At 43.1% G+C, this 18,935-nt stretch overlaps 1 protein-coding gene across 1 annotated transcript in view; it reads left to right on the top strand.

Annotated features, from left to right (window-relative positions):
• The first annotated feature begins 537 nt into the window (after nt 1–537).
• The window catches only part of LOC110199803 (uncharacterized), a 59,959-nt gene continuing 41,561 nt past the window's right edge, over nt 538–18,935 (top strand). Inside the window, exons 1-2 of the mRNA XM_078146227.1 lie at nt 538–544; nt 1,028–1,390. Coding sequence (XP_078002353.1) covers nt 538–544; nt 1,028–1,390 — 370 coding nt within the window. The remainder of the gene's footprint in view (nt 545–1,027; nt 1,391–18,935) is intronic.

Genomic DNA, 18,935 nt, shown 5'->3' with positions numbered 1-18,935 from the left:
CTGAGGAACAGCTGAAGGAAGGGATAGGGCTTGTGAATGACTAGGCTTTATTTGTATATTTTAAAAAATCAGACAAAGACTGACTTTTCAGGGTGATAAATACTTTCTTATTTTTCATCTTTTCAGACTTTTTTTTTAATCAGGAGGAGGGGAAAGAAATATTGCTTTTTTTTTGTTTTAGTTTACTCGCTGGTAAAATGAGAGGGGGTGGGGTTAGATTTTCTTAGGGGCAGCGAGGTGGCATAATGGATAGAGCATGGGCCTGGACACCTGAGTTCAAATGCAGCCTCAGACACTTACTAGCTATGTGACCCTGGGCAAGTCACTTCACCCCATTTGCCTCAGTTTCCTTACCTGTAAAATGAGCTGGAGAAAGAAATGGCAAACCACTCCAGTAACTTTGCCAAGAAAACCCCAAATATGGTCACAAAGAGTGGGACACAACTGAAACAATTCAACAACTACAAAGGCCATTCCAAGGGAATCGTTGGAAGAATTGGGGAATCTTTACTCTGGAGAAGGCTTGGTGGGTGGAAGATGGGCGGTATGATTTTTTAAAAAATCATTTACATTGTAAAAGTTTTCTAGAAAAATGTGACAATGGTGATCTTTCCCATTTTCCCCACACAAGCTCCCCCTGTCCCTTCCTTCCCTATTCATTGGCTTCCTCTCCCTCCAGAAAGCAGCAGCCCACAAACGCCAGGTTGGTTGTATTGTTCATCAACATAAATTGCATTTTCTCTAGTCCTCTTTCTCTTTGTTGGGTGGAAAGTCCTAACGGGCCTGAGAAACAGCAGGAGGGGACTTGGGCTGGCAAACACCGGGTGCCTGACATCCCTAAGGCCTGAAGTGCCCAAGCATTTGGAAGCCCTCACTTCGGGAGAAAAATTCTCAGCAGCCACCCAAGCATTAAGGGGTGGGTGGGAAGGAGGTGCGGCCAGACGTTGGGATCCCAGGGGTGTCTAGGGGACTGGCAGCTGGGTTAGTTTGTCAGGCAGGATCCTGGGGGCAGGGGTGGGGGTCTCAGGAGAGAGGGGGCTCGGCCGGAGGAACAGAGCTCCCGCGGCTACTGGACCACCGGGGAGCACTGCAGAGGGCGGGGCGTGGGAACCTCTTTGTGGCCCGGGGGAGCAGCTCGGCGGGCGGAGCCGGGGCTGGACCCGGACCCCGCAGCCTCCGCGGCCTGCTCGCTCGCTGCCTCTCCGACTCCCACATCTCTCCGGCAGGCAAGCAGGCAGGAAGGCGGGCAGGAAGGCACGGGCAGGCGCGCGGCGGCTGGAGCTGGAGCTCGGGAGAGAAGCGCGCGGCGGCAGCGGCAGCGGAGACAGCTCCGACCCCAGGATGAGCGGGCTGCACATTGACCGCGCCCGGCTGCCCGGAGTGCGGGAAGGTAAGACCAGTTTCGGGCACCCTCCCCTGTCCGAGGGGCGGGGTCGCTGGGGACAAGAGGGAAGGGACCTAGGTAAAGCACCATCCAGGTGAGCGGGGAGGGGTGAGGAGGATGCCAAACAAACCAGCTTTGTGCAGGGCATCTCCCGAGGAAGGGGCTGCCTAGGGCAGGGTGCTGGGCTTAGGCGTCCCCTCTTCCTGGGTGGATGCCTGCTCGGCTGCCTCCGGCGCCCCAGCCTTTGTCCCTTCCACCTCCTTCTGGCTCTCCACCCCTTTTCAAAGGTCCCCTCTATTTCCTCCTCTGACATTGCGCCCTACTGGGCCATTCCTCTACAGAGCCCAGGTCCCCCTCTCTCCAGCCTCAGCTCTAACCCTCCTGGGGCCAGGGTGTGTCGCTCGGGGCCATCAGGTAGCCTAGACTTCCCCTTAGTGTAGAAATACCTGCTGCCCGGCCCCTCCCCTTCCCAGCGTGGATCTGAGGCTTAATCATTCCCCCAGCAGCTACTGCGTGCCAGGCACTGGGGGATGAAAAGACAAAGATGAAACAGCCCTTTCCTTCAACGATTTAGAGACAGAAGGTACCTCAAAGGCCATCTAGCCCAACCCCTTATTTTACTGATGAGGAAACTGAGGCCCAAGGAGACGCCTTCAAGTGCCTTGCCCATGAGCACAAGGCAAATAAATGGCAGGGAGGATTTGAATTCAGGTCCAGCACGCTTTACCCTGTACTAGGTTGTCGCTAAAGTTAGCTTACTGTTACAGTGAACCTGTAAGCTGGAGCCCCTTAGAAGTAATCTACATGGCACAGTGGAAAGACTGTTGGAACCCAGAGGAGCTGGGATTTAGATCCCGGCTTCCTGCTATTGCGGGACCATGTGTGTGACCATGGTCAAGTCACTGCATCTCTGTCCTCCAGGTAAAATGGGGGTATTGTATTAGAAAGTCCCTTTAGCCCTCGATTTATGATCCAGTGAGTAAAATGGTGTACTAAAGGATGGGGGCGGGGTGATACTTAAAGACAGGACAAAACATAGTAAAAAATTGGTCAGTAAACTTTATTAAGCACCTACTGTGTGCTATGGAGACCTCCAGAGACCTGAATTCTGGTTTTCACTCTGCCATTAACCAGCAGTCACCTCATCTCTCTGAGCCTCAGTTTCCCTGTCTGTAAATCCACCTCCAAGGGTCTTTGCTCTGTCCAAATCAAGAAAGCAGACTGTCATTTGTAGACAACTTTGTCTAGTGTCTGGAGACTCCTTGGTTGTCTAGCTTGAAAAGTCAGCCCCAGTTTTATTTTTATGACTCCTGTGACTTTAATTACAAATAATCTTCCTCAAGAAATTATAATAGAACCCCTTTATAATGATGTCACAGAACAGGGCTGACAGCTGTTAGGCCATCCAGGCCATGTCTGGCTTTGAGGCAGCTGGTGGCACAGTGGATAGAGAGACTGATGGATTTGGAGGGAGAAGGACCTGAGTTCAAATTCAGCCTCAAACATTTGCAAACTGTGTGACCATTGGCAAGTCACCTAACCTCTATTTGCCTCAGTTTCCTCAATTGTAAAATAGGGATAATAGTAGGTGCTATGTAAATGCTTATTCTTCCCCTCCCCCCTTTTATGGTGGCATTAGATTTGGAGGGAAGTAATCTTTATTTAGCCCTTTAGAAGATTTATGGGAAAACATGGACAAAGATTGCGTGGAATTGGGGCAGCTAGGTGGTACAGTGGATAGAGCTCTGGCCTTGGAGTCAGAAAGACCTGAATTCAAATCCAGCCTCAGACACTTGACACTTAATAGCTGTGTGACCCTGGGCAAGTCACTTAACCCTGATTGCCTCACCAAAAAAAAAAAAAGATTGTATGGAATGGAAAGGTTTAGAAGAGTTGTGATCTGCGTCAATGATTGTGGACTTACAAATCTTTCAAAGTATCAAAGAATATTGGACTCCAGGTAAGTGACTTTGGTTGTGATGAGGTTCGTGTTTTTAAGATTTAGGATTTCATTTTTTAAAAATTCACCCTTTTATTGTCAAGAAACTGAAAAGGTATAAATTTGATACAAATTTGGAAGAAGAAAAAAACAAGCATTGTGAAATTCCTTTCTTCTTTTCTTAACAGAAGTTAACTAGCAAACACTTCCCACTCCTTTATAGTCTCTATTGTATAAGGCAAAGGATCAGAAACAGCTAATTTCACTATTGGGATGACAAAGGGGTTAGGAGTAGATTTTGCTTTTAAAAAGAAGCAAATAAAAGCACCCTGTGTTTTTGTACAATAGAGAGCTCATTAGATAGGTGTTTTACGTATTACATTTCTTTTTAAGAACTGCAGAAAATGCTGTATAATTTTTAGCAAAAGGCAAAACTTTGGAGAGGAGTATTCTCCCCCCTTCATATTATTAATGGGACATTCCCAGTAACAAAGAGCTTTAGAGAAAAACAATCTTTCTGTTCTGTCCAGTTCTTGGGATTCATAGGATGTCTTTTTATTCAAACAGGAAGCCACCCATCCAAGGGAAGCCTCATGAATAGTGGTTATCCCTGTAGGGCAGATTTGGGGATGTGTTATTTGCCCAGTATGCCTTTTAACAAATGGACAGGCATCTAGCCTTGTAGTTAATCAAAAGAAAGAAAACCAGGCATTTTGACTCAGTTCAAGGAAAGAAATTAAGGCATTACTGGAGGAAATTGTACATTCCCCAAAGCAAGATGGAGTTACAGAAAAAACACGGCTTTAGCTCCGCGGGTGCCTTTATCCTGTATTTGTCTCCTGTAAAAAAAAAAATTATTGGGTTTTGGTACAGGCAGACCTATGCAGGGCCTTCTTGGTATTGACAGTAAATCTCCAGGGAGAACACTAAATCTGACAACATTCCTTTGTAAGGAATACATGCGACTCAAGGGTATTGGCATTTTAAAAAAAAAAAACAATGCCAGCTCTTTTCCTCTGGGAGAAAATATCCCTCAGTATGCTTTTGTTCAGAAAGCAATTTCTTTGTTGTGAATGTTTTGAGAAATGGCCAATGTCCTTGTGTTTCCGATGTAATCTATCCATACAGTGTTTTCTTTCCGGACTACTTTATCAGTAGATGCCACACCCCTCCCTCCGCCGGGTCCTCCCCAGACTCAGCCTTCCCACTTTTCAGGGGATTTTGAACCCTCTGCTTTGCAATCCCATTTCAACGATGACGGGCCAAGGGACAGAGGTTTGCCTTGTGCTCTTTAAATTGCAAAGATTCCTTTGCTGACATCAGGCTGGATAACAGACTACATCTGTGTGATTTTCAGTACCGGAAAACGAAGGATCCAACTTCATGAATGCTAGGTCCGCAGCTTTCAGAGCCTATTCCTGCCTCTTTCTTTTACGGATGTGGCCAAGGAGAATAGATAGACCCCATAATCCTCTGGGTCTCAGTTCCCTCTTCTGTCAAATTAGCAACATTAGCACCTGCTTCCCAGGGTTCTTATAAGGCTTGAATGAGATAATTTATGCAAAGCACTTTGGAAAAATTAAAGTGCTTCATAAATATCAGTTGCTATTACTAATATTGAAAAATCATTCTTATCTTGATCAAATGAAATGCTTGGCACAGTACCTGGCACATAGAAAAGTTAGCTATTGTTAGTATTAGTATAAATTGATCAAAGGAATTCAATTGGTAATAGTCCTAGGACAACTCACCGGCCTGCTAGTTAGTATTATTATTGTTGTTATTGTTATTATCTTCTCTTTTTTTGATGGGGTTCAGATAGAAAGAGTCCTGGGACAACTCACCATCCTGCTACAGTTAATATTATTATTATTATTATTATTATTATTATTATTATTAATCTTCTGGTTTTTTTGGATGGGGTTCAGATAGAAACAGTCCTAGGACAAGTCACTATCTTGATTTTATTTTTTCCAAATAAAGTGGACTGTTGTACAGGCAGATAAAATATCTGCTTTTTGTCATCAAATAAAAGTGTCAGGATATAAGCTTCTAATAATAACTAGAATTTCTGTAGGGCTTTTAGGATTGCAATGTGCTTTATATATACTATTTCGTTTGATCTTCACAACATCCCTGGGAAGTAGGTGTTGTCACTATCTCCAGTTTACAACTGAGGAAACTGAGACGAGCAGGGGTCGAGTGACTTGCCCAGGGTCACTCATCTAGTAAGTGTCTGAGGCTGGATTTGAACTCAACTCTTCCTGACTCTAGGCTCAGTCCTCTTACCTCCTGTGCCACCTAGCTGTTTATCTTCATGCCTTTGTATAGTACTTACATATTGGTTCCCCCCAGTAGAAGGTGAGCTCCCTGAAGGCAGGGACTATGATTTTTGCCTTTCTTTGTGTCCCAGTGCTGAATGGGGTGACTGGCTCCGAACAGCAAATGTCTGTTGACTCGACATAGTACAATTCTGGTAGCCCACCGAGCAAGCACATCATCCCAGGCCTGCGTTGCACCTTTCTTAGAATCCTAAGAGTTTTATCTTGAAGGCTGGGGTTCTCATCACAGCTTGGTGTGCTACAGTGACAAGGATTGGTCTGTTTGCGAGTGTGAGCATTCACACCTAAGCAAACACTGCAAATCAGGTCCTGATTGATCGTTCTATTGGCTGTCTAGACAGCACAGCCAGGTGGCATCATAGTGCACAGAGCGCTGGGCTCGGAGTCAGGAAGACTTATCTTCACAAGTTCAAAGCTGGCCTTAGATATTTCCTAGCTGTGTGAAGCCAGGCAAGGCACTTCACCCCACCTGCCTCCGTTTCCTTTTCCTCCTCTGTAAAATGAGCTGGAGAAGGAATTGGCAAACCAGTCCAGTATCTTTGGGGTCACCAAGAGTTGGACGTGACTAAAACAACTGAACAACAACCAAGACTCAAGAAAGTAGAAGGAAGGGCCAGCTAGATGGAGCAGTGGGTAGAGCACTGGCCTTGGAGCCAGGAGGACCTGAGTTCAAATTCAGCCTCAGACACATGATACTTATTAGCTGTGTGACCCTGGGCAAGTCGCTTAACCCTGATGGCCTCACCAAAAAAAAGGCGGGGGGGCAGTTTATGATGCTGATTAAACTCAAAAAGGCATCATGCCTATGTTTTTTCCTTCAGAGAGTCAGTTAAAAATTTAGCAGCGCACACCTTGGTTCTGACCCAATCAGTGGTATTGCTAGAATCCAATTTGTCCACATTTCAAGTTGAAGACCAGCAAGCTTTTAACAACTACTGTAGCAGACTCAGGGGACACAAAGCCCCCACCACCCGTTCCTTTACTGCACCACACCCATTCCCACTTCCGTTAAGGTGGACAATAAGTTAGGCTTTGAAGAGGGGTTGTTAATTGTTACTGTTATAACTAATAATATATCTTGTTGTTCAATCATTTTCAGTTGTATCTGACTCTTTGTGACCTTGTTTGGAGTTTTCTTGGCAGAGATACTGGAGTGGTTTGCCATTTCCCTCTCTAGCTCATTTTACAGATGAGGAAAATGAAGCTTACAGGGTGAAGTGACTTACCCAGGGTCACACAGCTAGTAAGTATCTGAGGCTGAATTTGAACTCAGGAAGAGGAGTCTTCCTGACTCCAGGCCCCGCACTGTATCCACTGTGCCACCTAGCTGATATATATGTATAATCATATATGTGTATAGATATATACACATACCCATAAATACTCATACATCTATATATACATATGTACATGTAATATGATTAATATTCATCTAAATAACTGATGAATATCATCAATAATTAATGCCAACAATAACAATAATAATGTCAACATCTTGACCCAAAATGAGCCCGGACAGTGTGAGGTGGTTATAGCCAGCTAGTCTCTGTCCATTGTTGCTGTCATCTCCAGTTTTCTACAACTCATCAACTCACCACTCATTCTTTTTTTTTTTTTTAATGGCAATTGGGGTTAAGTGACTTGCCCAGGGTCACGCAGCTAGTAAATGTCAAATGTTTAGTCTGAGACCAGATTTGAACTCAGGTCCTCCTGACTTCAGGGCCGGGGCTTCATCCGCTTATTCTTGAAATTGTCTGAGCGGGCTGCCTTACGTGAAGCTGTGTTTTCTATTATCTTACAGGGACGTCTCTTCCCTTAGGTCTCTGTTTGAGTAGTTCTCATGAGCCAGCTGTAAATTCCTCGGCAGTATTTTTTATTGTTATGTTCCTGGTTTCTAGCTGAGTGCCTGGAACACAGGAGGCGCTTGATAAATGCTTGTTGGATTGGATGTAATTGAGATTGCTAATAGATGAAAGGTGTGGATTTGGATGAGTGCTCAGCTGTTTGGAAAATGTGTGTATTTTGTCCTAAGAAAGACCCAGGCTTGGCTATTGTTCATCCTTTATTCTTAAAGAGGGCCATGACATCAAGAAGGTGATGCCTTGACTTGAAAGTGAAGTGATCCTAGCGACGGAGGGCTGTGCAAAGTCATCAGACTCACTGTCTCCTCCGGAGCCATTTGGGTCCAGTGGCAAGATATAGATCAGGATGAGGACAGATGGCCCCGGATGCAGTGGGAGACCTTGGTCTTTTTAAGCTAAGATCTTTCCCAGGTCTCAGTTTGACTGAGGCAACACCCATTCAGTGATTAAGGCTAGGTAAGAAATGAGGCAGAGAATGGCATCTTTTACCTAATCAAAAAAGTGCTGACTGTCCTCCACATTCCTGGAGGTGCTGAGCTACGGTGGAAAGAGGGGGCTTGGAGTCAGGAAGGGCCTAAATTAGAATGTTGCCTCTGATACTAATTGTGTGACCTTGGGCAAGTCACAGAATCACACATTTTATGATGGAGGTCCTTTACCTTTCTGGAGTCATGGACCCCTTTAACAATTTGGTGAAGTCTGTGAACCCCTTCATGAAAACATGTGTTTAATTGTATAAAATCATTATTAGTACTACTACTAATCATAATAATTTCTAGCATTTCAATTAATCAATAAACATTTTTATTAATTTAAAATTTTTTATTTTCAGCTCTAAATTCTCTCTTTCTCTACCCCCTCCCTCCTCTATCCGTTGAAAAGGAAAGAAATATGATATCCAACATACATATGAAGTCATGAAAAACATATTTCCACATTAACTATGTTGCAGAAAACAAAAGCAAAAAAAATAAATTGAAAAAATTCAATCTGCACTGAGTTCATCAGTTCTCTCTCCCTCTGAAGGTGGATAGCATTTTATATTATGAGTCTTTTGGAATCATCATGGATCATTGTTCAATAAAAATTTATTAAGTGCGTACTACTTGCCAGGCACTAAAGATACAAAAATAGGCAAAAGACAGTCCCTGCCCTCAAGGAGCTTACAACTGAATAGGAGAGACAACATGCAAACGAATATATACAAAGCAGGCTACATACAAGATAAATAGGAAATAATTAACAGAGGTAAGGCATTAGAATTAAGAGGTATTAGGGAAGGCTTCACGTGGAAGGTGGGATTTTAGCTGGGGCTTAAAGGAAGCCAGGTTGGTGAGTCGGTAGAGATGAGGAGGTAGATGGTTCCAGGTATGGGGGACAGCTAGAGAAAATGGCCAGAACCCAGAGATTGAGGGGCTTATTGGAGGAGCAGCCAGGAAGCCAGTGTCTCTGGATCAAAGAATATGTAAGGTTCAGGGAGTAAGGTGTTAAGAAGACTGGAAAGATGGGAGGGGGCTGGGTTATGAAAGGCTTTGAATGCCAAGTAGAGCACTTAGTATTTATTCCTGGAGATGATTGGGAGCCACTGGCCTTTACTGAGTAGGGGGTGACAAGATTGGACCTGTGCTTTAGAGAAATCACCACTTGTGAGCTGGTGAGGACCTGCATGAAGGTGACGCCAGAATCAGAGGAGAGAGGGGGTCGTATTTGAGAGGTGTCTAAAAGGTGAAATCTGCAGACCTCGGCAACAGATTGAACAGGAGAGGTGAGAGAGATTGAGGTGTCTGGGATGACTCCTGAGACACTGAGAAGATGGTGTTGCCCTAGATCTACAGTGATAGGGAAAATGGGAGGTGGGGAGGGTTTACGGGAAAGATAATAAGTTTGGTTTTGAGCATATCAAGTATAAGACATAAACTGGACATGGAGCTTGGGCTGTCTGAAAGGCAGTTAGAGATGGGAGACTGAACATCAGCAGAAAGATTGGGGCAAGCAAAGTAGATTTGAGAATCATCAGCATAGAGATGGTCATTAAGTCCATGAGAGCTGATAAGATGACCTAGGGAAAGAGGAGAGAGGGAGAAGAGAAGCCTCTTCCAGGTTTGCAAAGTGCTTTACAGATAGAATCTCATTTGATTCTCACAACAACCCAGGGAGGTAGAAGCTATTATTTTACAGATGAGGAAACCGGGGCAGGTAGAGATAAAGTGACTTGCCCAGAGTCACACAGCTAGGAAATGTTTGAGGCCAATTTGAACTCAGGTCTTCCTGACTCTACGTCCAGCATTCTCTCCACTACACCATCTTTAACAGGGGTGGGGAACTTGTGGCCTGGAGGCCATGTGGCCACATGGCCTCAAGGCCTCAGGTTCCCTGCCTCTGCAAGGCTACACGTTCCCCACCCTGTTAGGATTTCAAAGAAAATCAATTGTAACACAGTTATCAAAACATTTTTTTTTAAACAAAAAACCAAGAACCCAGGTTAAAAACCCCTAATCTACAGTTGCCTTCCATTTATACTGCATGTAGCTTAGATGTACAGTTTTCCCTCCTCCTCTCTCCTGCATGAGATTATGAATTCCTTGAGGACAGGGACTGTGGTGCTGCCTTTCCTTTTAACCTCTGGTGTTTAGCCCTCTGCCTGGCCCCACGTTGTTGTTATTATTGTTGTTGTTCAGGGAATAGTGGAAATAATAGTAATGACATCAAAAACAACTAGCCATTTCTTTTGCTGTTGAGTCATTTTTCAGTTATGTCTGACTCTTTGTGACCCCATGTGGAGTTTTCTTGGCAGAGATACTAGGTGGTTTGCCATTTCCTTCTCCAGTTCATTTTACAGATGAGAAAACTGAGGCAAACAGGGTCAAGTGACTTGCCCAGGGTTGAACAGTAAGGTCTGAGTCCAAATTTGAACTCAGGTCTTCCTGGCTCCAGGCCCAGCGCTCTATCCACTTTGCCTGGCCCCGTAGTAGGCGCTTCATTGATGCTTATTGGCTGATAGACCATCAGAGCATTTCTGAGTTGGAAAAGGCCTCAGTGGCCATCTAAGTCACTTAACCTTTGTGAGCCTCAGTTTCCCCATTTGTAGAATGAGAATAATCATATCTGTAGTGCTTACCTCACCAGGCTCTTTTGAAGATCAAATGGGATAATGTATGGAAAGTGATTTGCAAACTTTAAAGTGCTATGTAAATGCCAGTGGTTAATATTACCAGTATCTACTAACATCTTTGAATTGAACCATCACCGAGTTTTTACAAGTAGGTCATTTAAAAAGTTTGTCATACATTTGCAGCTATGTCCCAGAATTTCAGAGTAGGGAGAGACTTCAGCGACTAGCTAGTTCAAACTATATTTGAAAAAGAATTCCCATGATAACATACCCATTTTCTAGCCTTTGTTTGAAGTCTTCCAGGGATTGAAAAAAAAAAACCAGCTGGTGACATAGTGGATAGAGATCTAGGCATGTCGTTAAGAAGGTCCAAATTCAAATATGGCCTCAGTCACTTCCTAACTGTCTACTCTATCTGGACCAGTCACCGTAACCTCTCCTGGGCAAAGTGGAGATAATAATCATGCCTACCTGCCTGGGTTGTTACGAGAATGAAATTAAATTATGTTTGTAAAGTGCTTTGTAAATCTGAAAGTGTTCTAGAAATGCTAGCTGTCAATATTGTTCTTATTGTAAAATACAAACCGCTTAGCTTGGCATTTTAAACACGTCACAATTTTATCCCTGATTTCCAGCCTGGTTTCACATTCCTCTCCCCTTGTGAATTCTTAAATTCCAGCCAAAGTGACCTCCTTCCTCCCCTTGGCCTCTGAGAATCCTTAGCTTCCTTCACATCGAGGCTGGGTCAGTATCTGTGTTCTCCTACAGGAGGTCATTTTTGATTCCCGGAGTTACTGATGTACGTGCATACCTATTGTTTTCCCCCTATAGAGAGTAAGCTCTCTGAGGGCAGGGACTGTTTTGTTCTTTAGAAGCCTTCTCAGAGGCTGCCTCCGACATTTTCCTTATCCTAATCTCTCCAGTTGGAGCTTCACTTTCCCTCACCCCATTACTCACTTTCTTGGGGACAAAATCACTCATAAGCGAACGGGAAATTAAAATTATGCTCAAATTGTTCCCTAATATATCACTGTCATTGGAACAAATTGACTTTTTCAAAGTAAGCATTATAGCAGAACTATTTATTTAGCAAATATGTCGCCAATTTGGGCGGCAGCCTAGTGTCTAGGGAGCCGGATATTCATCAAGACCTCTGTTCAGGGCTGGCCTCTGATTCATACTGGCTTTGTGAACCTGGCCAAGTCACTCTCTATGCCCCAGGCGACCATCCAAAATGTAGAATGTAAGCTTCCTGAAGGCAGGGATGGACTGTTTAATTTTTGTTTTGGTATCCCCAGTGCCTAGCATAGTGCCTTATATGTAATAAGCGCTTAATGAATCCTTGTTGAATTAAATTAAACCAAGAGGTTAATGGAGATTAAGTGTGGTTGATCTCTTAGAGAGTTTTAAAATTTTGATTACTCTTTAGAAGAAAAAAAAGTTCACCTGTAATCTGTGTTGCTGAGGAGGCTGAAGCTACTGTAAACTAGATTTGAGCTTCAGTGGCACCAATATAGTGAGCACACAGAAGTGGGAGGTCACCAGGCTGTCTAAGAAGGAGTGAACTGGTCCAGTTCAAACCTGGCTTAAGATACTTACTAGCTGTGTGACCTTGGGCAAATCACTTAACCTCTGTTTGCCTCTGTTTCTCTAACAGTAAAATGGAAATAATGAAAGCACCAGCCTCTAGAGGTTATTGTGAGAATCGAATGAGATAATATTTCTAAAGCTCTTAGCACATTGCCTGATATGTAGTTGGTGCTTAATACATGCTTGTTCCCTTCCCAGGTAAAAAATGGAGTAGATCAAAACTCCTTTGCTGATCAATAGTGTGAATCAGTCCATGAGTTGCCACTGTACCTCCAGCTTGAGAGGTATAGGGAACTTGGTCCCAAGGAAAGGAAAGGAGAAGAGGGAAGGGAAGAATGGAAGAGAGGGACGGGAAAAGAGAAAGGAAGGGAAAGGAAAAGAAAAGAAGAAAGGAAAGGAAAGAAAGAAAAAAGAGGAAAGAAAGGAGAGAGAAAAAAACAAATTACATATCCTGAAACTAAGCCTCCCTTTGAAACCTAGGAGCTTTCTTGAAAAATGTTTCAGTGTTTGCTTGGTTGCTTTAAGAGTATAAATAAATATATGCCAGGATTGTCTGTGTATAATCAGTTTTGTTTCCATTTAATGCCATGTTTGGCTTTCCACCTTTGATTTTGACCAGGAAGATGATCTAATACTCCATGAAATTGATTGAGAGATCCCTGCTCTCAAACCAACTCGTAAGATTGCAACTCCCCCCCATCTGACAGTCATCACCTTCTCACAGATAAGGAAGGGAAGGAGAGAGGGAAGGAAAGAAGAGAAGAAAGGAAGGAAAGAACAGAGGAAAGGAAGGTGGGAAGGAAGGAAGGAAGGAAGGAAGGAAGGAAGGAAGGAAGGAAGGAAGGAAGGAAGGAAGGAAGGAAGGAAGGAAGGAAGGAAGGAAGGAAGGAAGGAAGGAAAAGAGGGAGGGAGGGGAGAGAGGATGCATATCCTCAAGAGCTTATATTCTATTGGATTCCCTGAAGTGTTTGGTCTAAATTTAACATTTATGTTAGTAACCTCCGTCACTGAAGAAGGTACCACAACTATCACCTCCATTTTACAGGTGAGGAAGCAAAGGTTACGGTTACTGGTGACTTGCTCACAGTCACAGAGTAGGTGCCAGAAAGAGGATCTGAGCCCAGGACTGCACCATGCTGCCTCTCATTTGAAGCCTAAGGACTCATTTTTGTGTCTCTCCCTGTCTGTACCAGTAGCTTTTTATTACTTTGAGAAACACACATTTTTAGTGAGAAACCATTGGCTACCAGCTCTTTGCTTGAAATGGAGAAAAATCAGATCACCTTTGAGATCTATGCTGGTCTCAACGCTTTAACTAAGACCAGTAGATCTAAGTATTCCAATTCTCTTTCGGTGATGATATACAACTGAGAGTCATAGAATATTGGCCCTCTTGTGGGCTTTCTCCCAAACCTTACTCAAACTTTTTTTAGGTCTCCAGGCTGTAGTTGACTGCTTCTCTCAGGGTTCTAGCAATAACCCTGAGGGAGTTGGGTTTTTCTGGTACTGTTGCTCATCAGCCTCCATCCATTATGCTTCCCAACATTAACTAGCCAAGTGATATCAACTAGCTTTTACAAAGGGTTATATATTCAGTTGCTATAGCAAGAACCCTTGGTGTAAAGCATTCCCCCTAGGTCAGGGGGCATGCTGTCCCACACACCAGTTTTCTAGCAAGAGTGGGTTCAAACTTAAGGAACACGTGTTTCACACTTTCTGGTTATTAGAACAAAAACAACAAGATCTAGAACTGAAAGGTTCATTTGTTGTTCAGTGGTTTCCAACTCTTCATGACCCCATTTGGGGTTTTCTTGACAAAGACACTGGAGTGGTCCTCCATTTCCTTCTCCAGCTCATTTTATAGATGAGGAAACTGAGGCAAACAGGATGAAGTGACTTGCCCAGGGTCTAGATACTAGTAAGTGTCTGAGGTGGGATTTGAACTCAGAAAGATGAGTTTTTCTGACTCCAGGCCCAGCACTCTGTCTACTGTGCGACTCAGCTGCCCCTAAGGTTCATAGAGACCATCTAGTCCAAACCTTTTATTTTACAAATTAGGAATATGAGGCCCAGAGAGTTTTAAATGATTCTCCCCAAGATCATGTTAGATAGTAAGTTAGTAAGCCTTTGAGTCTCAATGCCTAAAATAAGACTCATAGGTTAGTAAATGGCTGAGCCCTGTCTCGAATGACTCCAACTCCTATGGTATTTTTTCGTTACCACCCATGCCTGGCCTGGGTTAGAGACGACCTTCATTCCCTGGTTTCGTAGTAGACTTCCTTTTTTCCTGTAAATCCCGAAGCCCAGTGAGATGGTGACCTTTGGGGACCATTTAAAATTGTGTTGGAAAAGATCAATGAAGAAATAAAACAATGCCTTCTTTTTGGTCATCAGCTAGGGCTTGTTCCTATCTGTGATGTCACTGTTTTTCTCCTGCCAAATAATATGTGGTCAGTTCCCCTCCAGTATTATTCCATGCTGCATACAGGCATCACTGGCCGTCATTCATTCTCCTCCCTCCCCTTCCTACCCCGCCATTAGGAATTTCCATTGAAAGGTCAAGCTGCTGAGGTCACAATCTTTTCCATTTGGAGACTCCCCACCTCTCCCCTCACTAGGTTTCCTTAGACAATACCCTATTCTTTCCCTTATTCCCCAGGAGGTATCATGGACTCTCCAACTGGCAGCCGGGCAGACCTTTCCATCACCTCCCGATATAGTTTAGCTGATATATGAGAGCTGGCCGCCCTGCTAGTGATCAAGGAAATAGATCATCAGCAAATAACTCTGAAGCTTGACTGGGCAGAGGCTTATACATTTTAGATGAGATGGGATTAGATTCAGAGCCTGATGAGATCTCAAAGACCTACCTCCCACACTTTACAGATAAAGAACTGAGTTTCTTTTTGGGGGGGAGGGGGTAGGCAATGGGGTTAAGTGACTTGCCCAAGGTCACACAGCTAGTATTATGTGTCTGAGGCTGGATTTGAACTCAGTTCCTCCAGCTTCAAATTCAGTAGGTAGGCCTTCCAAAGCACCGTGATGCCTTTAGCTGTAGACACAAAAGCGCGGTCCAGAGAGAGACCAGAATCCAATTGTAAATATACAGATTAATCAACAAGCCTTTATTAAGGGCCTACTATGTACCTGGCACTGGGCCGTATGTAGAAATTATTGCCTTGAAAAGAGAAATAACCACTTCTTTGACACGAGACAAGGGTAAAGAAGATAGTTGAAAAAGACATCTGAGTGATATGAGATGAGGAGGAAGAGGAGGGGGAGGGGAGAAAGGGGAACTCCCAGTGAATGGTAAATACAAACCTGAGAAAGTCCCTGCCCTCAGCAGGCAGGAGTGTATTGAGTTCTGGAATGCATTTGAATGCCACTTTAAAAAAATTATATAAATTAAAATTAAATTAATTTAAATTTAAAGAATTTCATTACACTGTCCTTTTATGGAACTGAATCTCTGCCAGGTTCAAAGAGCCACAACTGTATTCAATTTCTAGACAAAATCCAAGAAGCAATATTGTCTTTCTCTGTGGAAAAAATGCCTCCTTTGAAGGATGGTCCAGATTGCTTCGGAGACACTCCCACAGGGACTCAGTTGAACAGAAACTTATTCAACATTTGCTTGTTTCAGGCACCAAGTTTAGGCAGTAGGAATTTAAAGACAGAAATGAAATAGACCCTGCCTTCAGAGAGCTCACCTTCTACCGGAGAGGGTGGGGAGAGAGAATTAGATCGACAGAGCCGTGTAAGCCAAACCAAATTATATACGAAGTCACACAAAGCAATTTTGAGAGGGAAAGGGGTGGGAGGTGGCACTTTGTGCTTTGAAGGGTCCAAGAGAGGGAGATGAGGAAAGAGTACGTGCTGGCCATGGAAGACCCCCTCCTGTATAAAGTACAGACAGAGAAGGAATGTTGAGTAATGGGAACAGCTAGCAAAGCCAGTGTCATCCCAACAGCAGATACATGATGGGGCCTGATGAAAGGAGGTTAGAAAAAAGGGGACCACCCCATAGAGAAGGGCTTCTCTATGCCAGGCTGAGTGGCTGTAATTTTGTTCTAGAGGCAATCGGGAACCATGGAGGATTTTTGAGGAAGGGAGGTAGTCTGTGTTTTATGATCATTATTTTGGAAACTGGAAGCGGGGAAACCAATCAGGAGGCAATTTCAATAGTAGAGATAATAAATGTAAACCACTCTGAAAACCTTAAAGGGCTATCTGTATAAATATCAACTATTGTTAGAATTATTATTATAGGAAAAAATGAGTAAATTTATGCATTGTATAGTAAACTGGTCATTGCTTTGCTAGCAATTTTTAGACTTTTCCGTTAAGTGAAAAGACTAAGACCTTAGCTGTTACATCAGTTCCTGAGTTTCTTTTGTTGACCTACACTACGGATGGACAGCTAGGTCTTGGAATCAGGAAGACTCATCTTCATGAGTTCAAATCCAGCCTCAGACACTTACTAGCTGCATGACCTGTGCAAGTCACTTCACCCTGTTTGCCTGAGTTTCCTCATCTGTAAAAACAAGCTAGAGAAGGAAATGGCAAGCCACCTTAGTATTTTTGCCAAAAAAAACCACCCCAAAACCCAAAATGGGGTCATGAAGAGTCAGACACAACGGGAATGACAGAACAACAGAAACACTATGGATTCTTGTAGCTCCCCAGACTCCTCCTTCCCTGGCTGTCATTCCCTTGTATGTGCTGTCTTCCCTTATTAGAATGTAAGCCTCTTGAAGGCAGGGATTGCCTCTCTCCCCCTATATATATATATATATATATATATATATATATATAATGTGTATGTGTATATGTTTATGTGTGTGTGTATTCCCAGCTTAGTATAATGCAGGCCAGGTTGATAGTAAACTGCTTAATCAATTTTGTTCATTCATTCATTCGTTCATTGCTGTGTCTCAGCGAAGTTCACTTTCATGCATATGTCTTCCAAATAATATCTCTTGTCCTCACACCCACATTCCAGTTCTGTTTTTCCAACTGCTTACACATTTCCCCTAGACTCCTCTTGTCACTTCAAACTCAAGTCTAAAATTAAACCAGTCACCATTCCCCGGCTTTCCTTCCCCAATTGGCTGCCTCTGTCCGTGCGTAAAATCATTCTCTCAGTCAGCCAGACTCACCACCTTGTACTCCACTTTGATTTTTCCCTCTTCTTCATCCCATCTCCCGACAGCTACTCCGTTTTTCCTGTGAAATATTACTTATTCATCTCTTCCCATCCGGGCTCATTGCCACCACCCTCTGAGATCAAAACCTTTTTATCACTGCCTGGATTTCTTTAGCAGCTTCATTGGTAATCTCTTTGACTAGACTCTACCTTTTCTAATCAGAATCTCCCACCACTGCCAGATTAAACTAAGGCAGGATTTTCATCATTTTCTTTCCTTCCTGCTGAAAAAATCTTCAATACTATTTTCCACTGTTATGTGTTAAGTTTCTTGCACGATTAAAAAAAATTATCAATGCCCTTTTGTTTTTATATCACCCTCATTTCCTAATGTATTTCTATTCTTCCCAGTCCTTGTAACAAAGGATTTTTTAAAAATTGTGGGGCGGGGGGGGCGGGGAAGAGGGGAGTAATTCAGTAAAATTTACCAAAACATCAAATAAGTCTGTATGTTTTCCACCCTGCAAAAATGAAAACAGGTACATTTTCTCGTGCCTTCTGGATCATTATAATTATGCATGATTCAGTTTGGGCTTTTGTTTTTCCCATTTAAATTATTGTACTATATTGTTTTCCTGGGTCTGCTTATTTTGCTGTGCATCAGTTAATTTAAATCTCATGTTTCTCTGAATTCTTTGTATTTGTTTCTTAGGATATATTCCATTATATTCATGTACCACATCTTATTTAGCTATTTCCCATTGAAAGGGCATCTATTTTATTTCCACTTGTAGTCTGTGAATATGTTGGGATATAAGGAATGTGCTGGTAAATGTTTAACAACTGGTTCTCAAAAAAAAGAGGTGTACTTGATACATCTTTAAGTTTTATCTACATTAATATTCTCTCCATCATTTTATTAAGTCTAGACAGTAAACAAAATAATAAATCAAACAATAATTTGTGGCCTTTGCTAATTTCTACAGTATAAAAGCTCACACTGAAAATTTAACAATTGGCCCTCCATGGGGACACACCTCTGTGACTTCCTTGAGGTATATATGCCTGGCAGTGAAATCTCTGGGTCAGAGGGTATGAAACATTTTAATTGCTTTTTAAGCATAATTCCAAATTGCAATTACAGAATGGTTGGACCAATTCATAGCTCCATCAATAGTGCATCGATAGACCTTTCTTTCCATGAGCCCTCCATCACTGACTGTTCCCATCTTTTGACATCTTTGCCCATTTGCTGGGGATGAGATGAAACCCCAGAGCTGTTTTGATGTTTGCATTTTTTCAGTTAGTAGTGATTTGGGGCATTCTTTCATATAGGTTTTAATAGTTTGTAATTTTTTTTCAGAAGTGTTTATTCATATCCTTGGATCAATTATCCATTGGGGAAGGTCTGTCTGCCTGACTTTCAAGGCCTTTAATGATCGTATGTCCTCAGGCAGTGTGGTCCAGGAGAGAGAGAGAGTACTAGATTTGGAGGCAGGAGACCTGGGGTCACATCTTGGCTTTGACATTTGCCACCTGGACAAGCAAGCTAACTTCTCC

Source organism: Phascolarctos cinereus, unplaced genomic scaffold, assembly GCF_003287225.1.
Source record: "Phascolarctos cinereus isolate Bilbo 61053 unplaced genomic scaffold, phaCin_HiC Scaffold_726;HRSCAF=1367, whole genome shotgun sequence".
Taxonomy (NCBI): domain Eukaryota; kingdom Metazoa; phylum Chordata; class Mammalia; order Diprotodontia; family Phascolarctidae; genus Phascolarctos; species Phascolarctos cinereus.
The sequence above is the reverse complement of the archived record's forward strand: the minus strand, read 5'-3'. Positions and strand labels throughout refer to the sequence as shown.